The sequence below is a fragment of the Anser cygnoides genome, chromosome 12 (genome assembly GCF_040182565.1).
Source record: "Anser cygnoides isolate HZ-2024a breed goose chromosome 12, Taihu_goose_T2T_genome, whole genome shotgun sequence".
Classification (NCBI taxonomy): Eukaryota; Metazoa; Chordata; class Aves; order Anseriformes; family Anatidae; genus Anser; species Anser cygnoides.
In genome coordinates this window covers 18,781,195-18,793,419 of record NC_089884.1, presented here as the reverse complement: position 1 = coordinate 18,793,419, position 12,225 = coordinate 18,781,195, and the positions used below count along the sequence as shown (strand labels likewise).

Sequence of the window (12,225 nt, the reverse complement as noted above, 5' to 3'; positions counted from 1 at the left end):
TGATATTGTAATTAAAACTGAGGAGATGGGGTTTGTACTTATTTCCTACTGCTGCCTGAGAATATTAATTAGCTCATGTAACCACCTGACCCTAGCAATAATCAGCTCTGTTAGATAGAGCAGGAGGGAAAATGTGAATTGCCCACTAAATATTTATTAAGAAAGCCGAGATGAAAACAGCCCAGTAGTAATGGAGAACAGAGGCTCCTGGAAGCCCAAGAGCCTCCTCCCTGGTGGAAGGAAGAGCAGAATCCTTCCAGTCTCCTCCAGTCTCTGCTCCATGGAGGCCAAGGGCATTTCTTGCACCACACAGAAGACAGAAACACACCTGGTTTGCCACAATGAGAATCACAGTCTGTAGAGGTCTTAGGTTTCTGAAGACAGCTGAGACTTCTTTTTGTTGCTTATATTCCTGCCTGCACAGGCTGTAAGGAGAAGAGGTGACCCCAACAGGTAAAAAATGTAGGTCTGAGCTGAAGAGCATCCCTAGGCCGGGATGCCCTGGATAGACCTATGTGACTCCAAGGGCTTCAGAATCACCCTCAAAGAGAAGGGAAATGATTATTTCATCACTTGCAAAGATGGGATGAAGAAGTACAAAGGAAAAACCTGCATCTTGTACCAGGAAATCCCCTAAGAATTAAACTAAATAGAACTGAAAAGTCTATCCTCAAGTCAGCATGCATGATAAATGCCACAGCCCAGCAAAGCCTTTATCTGTAGCTTAACTAGTTAGCTCTGTTTCTCTGTCAGGTCCTTGTCTTGTTTGCTGCAGCAGCAGTCTTCCTAATGGTTTCCAGATAAGACTCATTACAGAGTTCACGTTTTTGTCCTTCTCAAAGCTCCCTCACGTCTTCCTATCACAATCCCCTCCCTAGTCATGAGGATTCGATCACCTATGGTATATAGCCTTTAGAGTCTGTGTGGAGGGGCAGGTTGTGTTAAAAATATGGCGTGTACCTTATCGCTTCAGGGTTGGATAGGCAGTAATTCTCAGAAAAGGTGGTAGAGCACGATGCTGCTGTGCACTGGTGCCTTGCTGCTGCTCTGCTGGAGATCTGTGAGCAACAATAGCGCTGTGAGTCCTCTTTCTTCTTTTCTGACAGCACCTTAGTACCTGTATCTTAATCAGTCAGTGTCAGGCAGTGTCACAGGCTCCGAACGCTTCTCTAAGCAAAGCACAGCACAAATACCTCCCTGCTGCTTGTAGCTTAGGTTACCATTACTAGACTAAGCTGCCCGATGTAACAGTTAAATGCTCCAGACAGGCCGAAATCTTCAGCTGCACTGGCACCGACTCTTGTTCAGACCAGGACACCCCTCAGCCCTGGGCCAGACAGTTTCTGTGCTCTCGTGACTTGCTGCAGCTGCCACCACTGCCACCCTGCTAATGCAATTTCTGTCACGTATGTTACAGAGAAGGAGGAAATCACGTACATTTTATATCAAAATATTGCGTGCCCCTCAAGCTATCTAATTTGTAACTTGCCTGACTGTCATGATTTAAATCACAAAGGATTAAGGGTGGAACCTACCCAAAATGAAACAGTGACATAAATAAGAGTTTTAGAGGAAAAAACAGAATAGCTGACTGTAGGGAATAATTGCAGCTCCATCAAAGTTAGAGTGGTTTACTGTTCCCAGCAGAGAATCTAGCATCAAAGGGAATCCTAAACCTGAAACCCTTGGAAAGAAGTGGGTTATCAGCAGATACAAGCTGATTCATGTAGAGAACAAAGTGAACATTTTGCAAGCGGGACAGCCTGACTTTTCCCAGCTCAGTGGCAGCGTGCTCTTCCTTGAGCATGGAGAGGTTAAGTTTGGGCCTTGAGGCCTTTTCCCGTGTAAACACATTTTCCTCAAGGCTCTGTACCATCGAGGTATGAATAAATGGGGCTTTAGTTTTAAAAGATTAAGTAAGTTACATCTGTTCAGAGGATTCTGCCAGGGAAATTTCCAAGTTCTATAAATTAGACCTGTGGTTTTAACACAGGGATCTGGTAAACCTTATTCATCCATGGACACTGAATATTTACAGCAGCTTTATTAATTTTTTGGTGTTTAAATGCTTTTCCAAATGGGGGCCAGCAATCATAAATTTCAGCAACTTGACATTCTGTTTGTTGGTTTCCACTCTGTGGGCTCTTCTGAGACTGTATAGACCTTTGTTGTGTGTTGAAGGGAAATAATTGGTTACTTGGAGCTCTAACCTAGGCTTAATTAATGTGGAAATGCAGAGGAATGATGATGACTTTATACAAGGTGTTTTGACTTGCCTGAGTCAGTTTCTGCAAAGAGGAGAACCATCTCCACGTGCAGAGGAAGGTGTTCTGCGTGCTGTTTGCATCTTGGATTTTCACTGACAATGCTCCTTCTGTCCTCCTGGCAAACCATGACCATTTCACCCCTTCCCAGGGTCAGGTTAGGAGCGTGGCTCAGCATAGAGGCATGTCTGCCACAGCATGGTCCAGCACTGCAGCAGATTGTACCTGTGCCGGTATGATGGCAGCTGTAAGATGTCTCCTACCACACGTACACAAAAGGATGCAGAAATCAGTGGTACTTTTATTGCATGCATAAGGTTATTCACCATTTGAGCTGTTGCAGGGTTGCGACCTTGTTTAGAAACTAGATATTCAGTAAAAATAGTATGTTCAATTTTCTTTTTCAAAATCTTATACAGATTGTAAATTGGAAATGAGAGAGAACACAAAAATGTTTAAGTACTGCATATGCAGACGCCTCAGCTTTAGTAAAATGTTATGGTTTTATGCCTCTATCTTGTAATTCATTTCAGCTGCCCCAGAAGTAGACAGTGGTGTTTCAGCCGCTGATTGCAGAGGTCATAACCTTCTGCACACAATATATTGAACAATTCCATCATTCCTGCCTTCAAAGTGAATTTAGACTGACATAGCAGAATAGAAAAAACGCTTAATAAACTACGAGTTTTATTGCACACACACACAGTCTCTTAGGCATGCATTCAGCAAAGACCGAGCATGAAACTATGATAGGTACACTAAAAAAGGCAATCTGTTCATATTAATATCACCATTCACCACCCTGAGTAAAAAAGCTGTTTTCACTTATTCTACTATTTATCCCGATCAGCTTTACATTCATTAAGAAAAACAAACTTGTTATGCAAAGTGATAAATATGAAATTTAAGTGAATGGATCTTTTAGGGGTTGTGGTAGATGCAGTGCACTACGCCAAGTGAGGGATTCAGGAGATGTTGCCCTGGCAAGCCCTGGTCTGCGTGCATGTCCTCTGGCGAGGAGAGAAACTTTCCGCTGCACTGCCCCTCCAGCTTCCTCAAGAGCAACGAGGGTGAGTGCTTCCAGGGACCAGCTCATCAGCCCAGATGCTGAATCAGCCCAAGAATTTTTAGCTGCAGGGGAAAAATGGATCACACCAGAGGACTTTCTCCTTGAAGAGAACTTCACCCTGTTCTAATCAGAGATGCAAATTTCTGAGGTACTCTGGGCTTCTTTAACAGTTCTCAGCATTTTATTGCAATAAGAAATGGAAATCACGGTCATGCTCTTTTCATCTTAGGCATAACCGTTAGTTAACCCTTTGATGTGAAAAAAATTTGTAAGGGAAATCCCCCAGGCTTTCATCCCCTTGAAAAGATCAGTGGCAAAGCTATCCAATACATCATGACCTGTCACTAGCACATTCTCCTTCATAGTACCCCCTACGAGAAAGAGAAGGATTAGTATCCCTGATTTCCACATGAGCTACTGAGCTTTAAGAGACTTAGACCAAATTCACCAGGACATCAGAGTGCCTCAAAACTTTTGAGACCCTTGAGCCCAGATGACCTTCTAGAATTCAGGACCAAGGATGGGAAGGAAAGCCTTAAATGCAGGACTTCCATGCCTTAAATGTTGATCATAACACAGAACCATTCTTCCACTATAGAGAAGTTCCTCACCATAAATAACTCTTCATTATCATCACTTGCTTGCTAATTGCTTTTGCTTTGCTGCCTGACTGTTTCATTATCATGTTGTACAACAACTGCTATCTTACTTTTCAGCCATATGTTGTCAGTCATATTTTTGCTTCCTGTCACTGCATTATTGTCAGGCTCTAAGCTGTTTATGACTCTCTGAAATGTGAAATTTTGGTCTTGTTCAGTTTTCAGCTAACCCTGCTGCTTAGATATAGGAATATCACATTTACCATACAGAGAGATTTATTTAAAAGCCAATTGTGAATTACACTGAGGAATCTGCAGTAAACCATGACAATAAATAATGAGAGGATGTTTGCCTGGAGGACTTCTCCCTAATGAGGTTTGGTCTTAAACAGGCATTCTGTTTGGAAATCAGATACTTTTGTTTCTTGAAATTTTTCATGTTTCTCCCTATTTAGTAGGGTTTTCTGTGAGATTTTGTTAATAATTGACCATGGGGTCACTAATGGTTCACATTACAGGAAAATGTGTGACTGTGTGACTATGAACAAACTGGGGGGTGGGGGGGTGGGGAGGATATTGTTATATGTAATTCCAATTTCTGATATTCATTTATTTGTTTGTAACCTAAAAACTCTTAACAAGATAGTACAGTTGTTTTGGAAGTAGGCATACCCAACTGTGCTTAAAAACACTGTGGACAGTTGTTAATTAGAAAATATTTTTAGGGTTCACATTTCTTCAGAGAAGAGTTTCTACTCTGAGGTGCATCTCTTTATGTTGGTACCTTATTGATCCTTATGTAGGATCTGTTTTCAAATTAACTTTTCTCAGTGAACTCTCACTTCTGTAACTGTGACATTGCCAGTAGTTGGCCCTCCAAAACCTGCTTTCCTTCACACATGCCAACCTTGTCTGCTCCTCCAGTTACATACAGGATCTATGGGGTAATGTCAGCTAGATGGATGAAAATGTGCCCCCAGTATTCCCCAACCTCCATTGTTCTGTGAGGCCCACAAGAATGATTTTGCAGCACCATATTTTGGGCAAACTCTATTATAAAGAGTTACTCATAATGTCAATGGAGGTTTATATGATGCATGCAAAGGACAAAGAGTATCTATAGGGAATGATGCATGACTTATTACGTTTGTGAGAGGTGCGTGCAGTTCTCCTGACTCTCCTTGTAACCCTTGGCATCACATACCACGAGTCTCTAAATTAATTTCCTATCTATTAAGAGTAGTATACTATTTCCTTAAATATTGGTACAAGTAAGAACATGAAACACTTTTTACTTGAGCAGTGGGAGGCATGAGAGTGGTTACTCTAGAGACCTGTCCAGTTCATTGGGCCTAGAAAGTTATTTGCTGGATGCATCCTGGACTCTGGAGAGTAGGTGGAGAGCCTGGTAATGGGATTGGAAAGTTACCAGACTCCAGGATTCTCTTGTGGACAAACTCCCATCAATATTAAAAGGTAGCTGAAACGTATAGCAGGACACAGTTACCAGAAAGTAATATCTATGGCAGATACCTTGGCTGGATCTTTCAGACTAAATTAACCTGCACCCTGATTTTGAATAACTATCCAGGATCCCTAGATGAGATATTTAATCTCTGCTCATTAGCAGCTCATTCCCACACCGGGCAGAACTCTCCTTAAAGTAGAGCAAAAGAAAAGAATAATATTGTCAGACTCCTAAATTAATAAAGCTCTCTCCTGATCTAAAGCAGCCCAACCGTTTACTTACTGCAGTGAGCAGCATGTCCTCAAGTTACGGAGATTGACAATGGAAAAATCTCTCTCTTCACCTCAGCTGCACATCTGATAGCCCTTAGGCAGAAGGCAGGTTTGAAAGGCTTCTAACCAGTAGCTGCACAGTGTCTGGTTCTTCAGGTAGCGTACAGTTCAGCAGCCAAGTTAAAAAAAAATGCATCGCTCCGTTCCTCCTTGCCTTCGGCAACATCTGCTTGTGTGACAAAGTGAAAGCTCAGTAGTTCTGCGCTTCAAAAACTAGTTTGATGTCTGACTTATATTCAGAGTGCTCGGTAACTCTGTGCTTTGTACTCACCTAACTGTTTTAATCTCTCACAGTGCAAGCAACTTGATAAAGTGATAATCAAACAAAAGATTGATAGAGGATGTAGCAAGCTTAACATATCCCTCCGATTCTTCTACCGTGGAGTGATAGATTCTTCAAGAAGAAAAGAATTCCCCTAGTGGCTTCATTGTTTTCCAGGCATCTTTCTAGGTGAACTTCTCCAATGGTAAAATCATTACAAAGTAGAAATACAATCTCTCCAACGGCTAACTTGAAAACCTAGACTAATATAAGGAGCTATAACACAGTAATGAATCCTACAGGCAAAACAGGACTTGTGACCAGCTTTATAAAGGGAAGAAATGGGAGAAAACATTCCATTAGGAGAGTCAAGCCAGAGTATTATTTTTGGCTGCCTTATGTTTTCAGACGTTACAAAACCAAGTTCTCTTCAAAAATTGGAGACCAAACTCTAAAATGAGAACCCCCTGAATGTTTTGAAATGTGAGCTACTATCTGTGTTGTATTTTTGAAAATTGAAAGGGAGTGCTGAGAACACTGATGCTTGGGTATTCTGAAATTTAAATCTGGAGCTGGTTTCAAATTTTACCTCTCAATGGCAGATGCAGTATTTTCTGCTTCCATTCCTTCAGAGGTTGTTGTAGGGTGCATGTTACATGATGAAAAAGGTTATGGTGAGAATAACTAATTCTTAGTCAAAAGAAAAGCAAATTTCTTTTTGAGAATGACAGTAGTTAGATAGCTTAGTTAGAGATTTACAGTGAAAGTTTAGCAAACATACAGAAGTCTATGTGAAGTACTGAAAATTAGAGACATCTGAAAGAAATACTATTCGCTTTCATCTTTCTTAAGAAAAAAAGCAATTGCAGTCAATTATATTTTAATTTTAATATTGGCTTATAACTATTTGTAAGATCACTTTGAGATTAATAATGCAGTTTACCCTAACATTAGATAAAAGCAGTTTGCCTAATTTAGAACAACAACAACAACAAAACTTAAAAAGTGCATCATTCAAGTTGGAGTGAATCTTACAGTCATCTGTGTAGCAAACAGAAATAGTTAAGGACAATGTAATGTAATACCTTTTTTTTTTTTTTTTTACTTAATTATAATCAAATCAACATGGAAAAATCAGTTTCTAATTTAGTTTTAATCCTTGTACATATGGAAAATTTTGGATGTCTGAAATCACAGCATTTCTACCATCTACAGAGAGATTGTGACATGTTTCAGTGCCTTGCAATAAGCATAAAACAAACTCAAAACGACCATGCTTGGTAATTGTATCTAAGTTTAAGTAAATAGTAAAATTATACTAGATGAATGTCAAAGGTCATCAGAAGGCTTGAGCCATGCAGTAAACTGTGTAGCACGAGACTGAGTTCCTTTTCAGAATGGTTGCTAAAAATATGGCATATTCCTTAAAATAAATCTATAAATATAAATACATATGATTTTAATCCCAAAAACCTAAACTACGAGAATTACGGGGTCATTGAAAGAGAAAAGAAAAAAAAAAGGCCAAATACTAGACAGAAGTGGCATCAGGGGAAAGCAGAAATAAGATGCTCACTTTGTCACTAAACAATACACACTCCCAAAAAGCCTTTGCAGGAAATGTCTGGCTCGCTTGAGCAGCCTGAAGTTGATAATGAGACATGGATGAATTAAAGGTATTGGTGAGCCGTTGTGTTACCTGCAAGCATGCAGGGCTCTGTCTACCTTCCTTCAGCATCTTTTGGGAGTGAAGAAGTAATGTCTACCTTGTGTAACAGCTAGCCTGGCAAACGACTCACACTGTGCCTCAAAGATCTCTCTTAAATCTTGTCCATGTGGCTATTGCCTTCCTTTTTTATGCAATCAATGTTACACTGCTAGGAACAAAATGTGGCCTCTTCTGACACTGCAGGAGTCACTAATTCCATATAGGTAATTATGACACAATATAATTATTTTTATAATATATAACATTTTTATAATTATTATTAATATTCATAGTTATGAATTGAACATATAATAAAAATTAGTCTTCATAACAATCATATTATTATGATATAATTATATTACTTATAATTACCTATGTTTATGGTATATATTTATTGTAATTGTATTATGTATGAGATATATACATATTTGATGTATTTACATTTTAATGTGTTCATATTACTTATACTTTATATACAGTTTTATATATATATAAAACATATATTCCATAATTTATATTTATATGCTATATTTATAATTTACATTATATGCTGTGCATGAAATAGGTATCGTATTATACTATATTATTATATATTTACTTAAATTTTAATATCTTGAGAGAGAGGGGGAGAAAATGACAACACAAAGGCTATAGGTGCTTTTCAGCTACTTGGGTGGGCTTGTGGGGAGAGGAGGATGGGTGTTAAATTTCATCTGTGTTTAGTTTTCTTTGTTTCTTGCCTTTTTTTTTTTTTTGTCAGCAATAGCAGCTGCTTCTTTGGGCCCCAGCTAAGGCTGATGCCAGGAACGAGCATCTCAGATGTGAAGTGTTTGACATTATGTAAGTAACGCAGAAGCAATTTAACTCTAAAAAGCAAGTGAATGCTGTTCTCACAGGCTTTCCTTTTGGTTGGTGCTTTTGGGGTGTTTTTTGTTTGTTTATTTAAAGCACAACTCACCTTGACACCCAAGTTCATGTAGCTCAGCAGCACACTGCTATAGTAAAGGCAGCCAGCACCCGCTCTGCAGCTCCCAGGGTGCAGGGAAGGGGGTACTGGCTTTTCACTGCCTGCAGCACCCCAGCAGCCCCACAGTGGAGGTAACGCCCCGGCCCCGGCTGAAGCAGTCACCCTCTGAACGCGTGGTTCAGCCATGCCCCAGCACGGCAGCCGCGCTCTCTGGCTGCTTCCCTTGCACGGAACAGGACATGGCTAATAAGGAGCAGGATTTTGATGCTGCAAAATTTTCCATCTGTTGTTAGGATTTATAATTACATGCAGCTCACTGTGCACCTTCAGCGATCCGTAATTGGTAGGCATTTACCTCATTAATCATTCAAGTGGTGTGAACTACTCCATGCTCAACTGCAGCAGTTATGGTCAAATTTACATAGCCTTACTATGTTTTAAATCATTTACCACATGCAGTTTGTTTTTAACTTTGGTCGATCCTAAGAACATCTGCAGTTATTGTAGCAGAGGTGTGGGTTTTATTTTAAATTTTTTTTTAATATCATGAAGAGCCACAAGATGGCACTGATTCCGAGGCACCTCGGCCTGGCTGGCCTCCTCCTAGTTCCCAGGAATAAGGTTTATAAGGTTTTACCATTGCAGCAGCTCAGTTTGGGCTTTATTATAATACTTTTTTTAAACTGAACAACTAGTTAGTGGCACCAATACTACTCAGCTGGTAGTGTGTTTTTTCTTGTTGTTTGTTTGCTTTGTTTATTGTTTTGTTTTTAAGCTATTGCTATGAAATGCTGTGATTCTGTGTTGCTGCAATGACTACGATATGAAGCTTTGGGTGTTCTTTTTTACGATAGATTTAATTTTCTCACATCATATGTGATGGTGTTTATTTGTTGTTTTTACTTTATTTTAGGCATTGGCCAACATATACAAAAAGTATACAAAGACCAGACTGCAGAAGTCCACCAAGAGCTGACATTTGTTATTCACTGCTATCAAAAGGTAGAAACCACTATTCATGGGGCACTCACAAGAGTGTGATCGCATGCTTGAACAAAACATTTCCTAAAGAAATGCTTGTAATGCTGTCAGTACACAACTTTCTGTTGTGGTTGCTTCAAGAGCCTCTTCCTGCCATCATGCTGGTAAGTTCATAGTCAGTCAACACAGTCACTCACTTAGCAATGTTTCTGAAGATCCTCGTGTACTTTAGCATTAGACACTCAGCTCTGCACTCTCCAGGTATTCCCAGTTGGTTTCTAATGTCTCGTGTCATTTTGCTGTAATAGTAAGATATTGTTCATTACTTCGGACCAAACTGTGCTTTTTAGGCTGGTTATAGAATCATGAACAATGCTCCAGTGGCTCATTTGATTGATGAGCTGTAATAACTGTTTTCAGATCCCTTTGTTGTGACACTGGCTTTTCAGTTACAACCATGTATAATAAATAGACTAACAAATGTATTATTTCATTCCTTTATTAAATCATTAATTACACTGCAAGTTCTTTAACTGCATCAGAAAACTTTCTGGATAAAACCATTATACTGTCATTACTACGGAACTCACCCCTCTTACAGGGATAACATTCTTTTCAGTTAACACACTTAGAGCCAAATCAATTTCTTTATTTTGCCTGGAAACCGAGTTTGTTTTGGTTATGGAAAAGAAAAAATCCTCTTTTAAATTCCTTCCCCATATAGAAAAACAAACATACTGGCTACACGTTGAAATAATACAAAAGCTGTGTTTCTTTAAAAATGGGATGAATCTCAATTTTTTTCCTGGGTTTCAATCAAACTCTTAGCCAAAGGAAAATATAAAGAATAAAGACAGTACAAATACAGAACAGATGTTTACATTTAAACATATGCCATTCAGCTGGTCAAAAAAATTATCCAGACACCAACATATCAAAGGCATCTTACTGACATACGCTATCTGACATGCTTCCACTAATGAATACACACACTGGCTTTGATGCCAACCATGCAAATCGTGTCTTTCCATGTGAACAGTTTATCAGACAAACAGTCAGATTTGTGCCTGTACAGGAAGGTGTATTTTGGATTTCCTCTGGAGGCTGTACCACGCTGTAATCATACAGTATGCCAAATAAGGTGAAGGTGTGTCAAAGCGTTCACGCCCTCTTATTTCTATTTAGGCCCAGGAATCTAAGCACATCTGCTTACAAGTGAGAGCCAGCTTGCTACCTCTGCCGTACAGTATTACATTACATTACAGCTGTGGGACACATTACCCCTTCTGGGACAGTAACCTGTCTCCTGAAGAAGGCTCAGGGAAGAGTAGCTAAAACAGCCTGGCACATTTCAGCCTGCCACACTTCAGGTTCTTTTCCTCGGCAGTGAAGATTTTCTTGGTTTCTGCAGTCCTTCAGAATCAGAGTATAAAAACCAAACAGATTCTCCCAGCTTTTCCAAACATAGGCCTTATTTGCTGTAACTGTTCCATACCATGTTACTTGTCTCACAAAGGGACCCCCCCAAGAACAACAGAGCACGACTACTGCTGTTGCTGAGCTGTTCTCCCAGTGGCAGGCAAACAGACTAAATTAGACACAATGGGCTATTCCCAGTGCTAGTCTCAAAACCAACAGCTCAAGTTCCTTGACATATGGCTAGCGGTTCCAGTGTATGGGAGGTTACTACTTTGCCATAGGAGAACTGGGCATAGGAGAACTGCAGGGCAAGCAGGCGATCAGGCCCAGTCAGCATGGGTTTATGAAAGGCAGGTCCTGCTTGACAAACCTGATCTCCTTCTATGACCAAGTGACACGCTTGGTGGATGAGGGGAAGGCTGTGGATGTGATCTACCTTGACTTCAGTAAGGCTTTTGACACCGTTTCCCACAACATTCTCCTCCAGAAACTGGCTGCTCGTGGCTTGGACTGGCGTACGCTTCGTTGGGTTAAAAACTGGCTGGATGGCCGGGCCCAGAGAGTTGTGGTGAATGGAGTCAAATCCAGTTGGAGGCCGGTTACTAGTGGAGTCCCCCAGGGCTCAGTACTGGGGCCAGTCCTCTTTAATATCTTTATCGATGACCTGGATGAGGGGATCGAGTGCACCCTCAGTAAGTTTGCAGATGACACCAAGTTAGGTGCGTGTGTCGATCTGCTCGAGGGTAGGAAGGCTCTGCAGGAGGATCTGGATAGGCTGGACCGATGGGCTGAGGTCAACTGTATGAAGTTCAACAAGGCCAAGTGCCGGGTCCTGCACCTGGGGCACAACAACCCCAAGCAGCGCTACAGGCTGGGAGTTGAGTGGCTGGAAAGCTGCCTGGCAGAGAAGGACCTGGGAGTATTGGTTGATAGGCAGCTGAATATGAGCCAGCAGTGTGCCCAGGTGGCCAAGAAGGCCAACAGCATCCTGGCCTGTATAAGAAGCAGTGTGGCCAGCAGGTCTAGGGAGGTGATTGTCCCCCTGTACTCGGCTCTGGTGAGGCCGCACCTCGAGTACTGTGTTCAGTTTTGGGCCCCTCACTACAAGAAGGACATGGAGGTGCTCGAGAGAGTCCAGAGAAGGGCAACGAAGCTG

The 12,225-nt window shown here is 40.9% G+C and overlaps 2 protein-coding genes across 10 annotated transcripts in view; one reads left to right on the top strand and one right to left on the bottom strand.

The window, feature by feature from the left end:
* LOC125184179 (uncharacterized) overlaps nucleotides 1–12,225 on the top strand; it is a 274,259-nt gene that overhangs the window by 254,892 nt on the left and 7,142 nt on the right. For 8 of the 9 annotated variants that reach the window (XR_010834406.1, XR_010834401.1, XR_010834399.1 and 5 more), the window contains 2 exons: nucleotides 8,463–8,542; nucleotides 9,583–9,814. Coding sequence is in view for 1 of the 9 variants with exons in the window: in XM_067004331.1 (XP_066860432.1) it covers nucleotides 8,463–8,542; nucleotides 9,583–9,671 (169 nt within the window). In the remaining 8 variants the exon portion in view is untranslated. The remainder of the gene's footprint in view (nucleotides 1–8,462; nucleotides 8,543–9,582; nucleotides 9,815–12,225) is intronic. The other variant, XM_067004331.1, reaches the window with a different exon arrangement.
* The window catches only part of LOC106039609 (transcription initiation factor TFIID subunit 4-like), a 34,786-nt gene continuing 32,374 nt past the window's right edge, over nucleotides 9,814–12,225 (bottom strand). The window contains exon 8 of the mRNA XM_067004602.1: nucleotides 9,814–11,733. The gene's annotated coding sequence lies outside the window, so the exon portion shown is untranslated. The remainder of the gene's footprint in view (nucleotides 11,734–12,225) is intronic.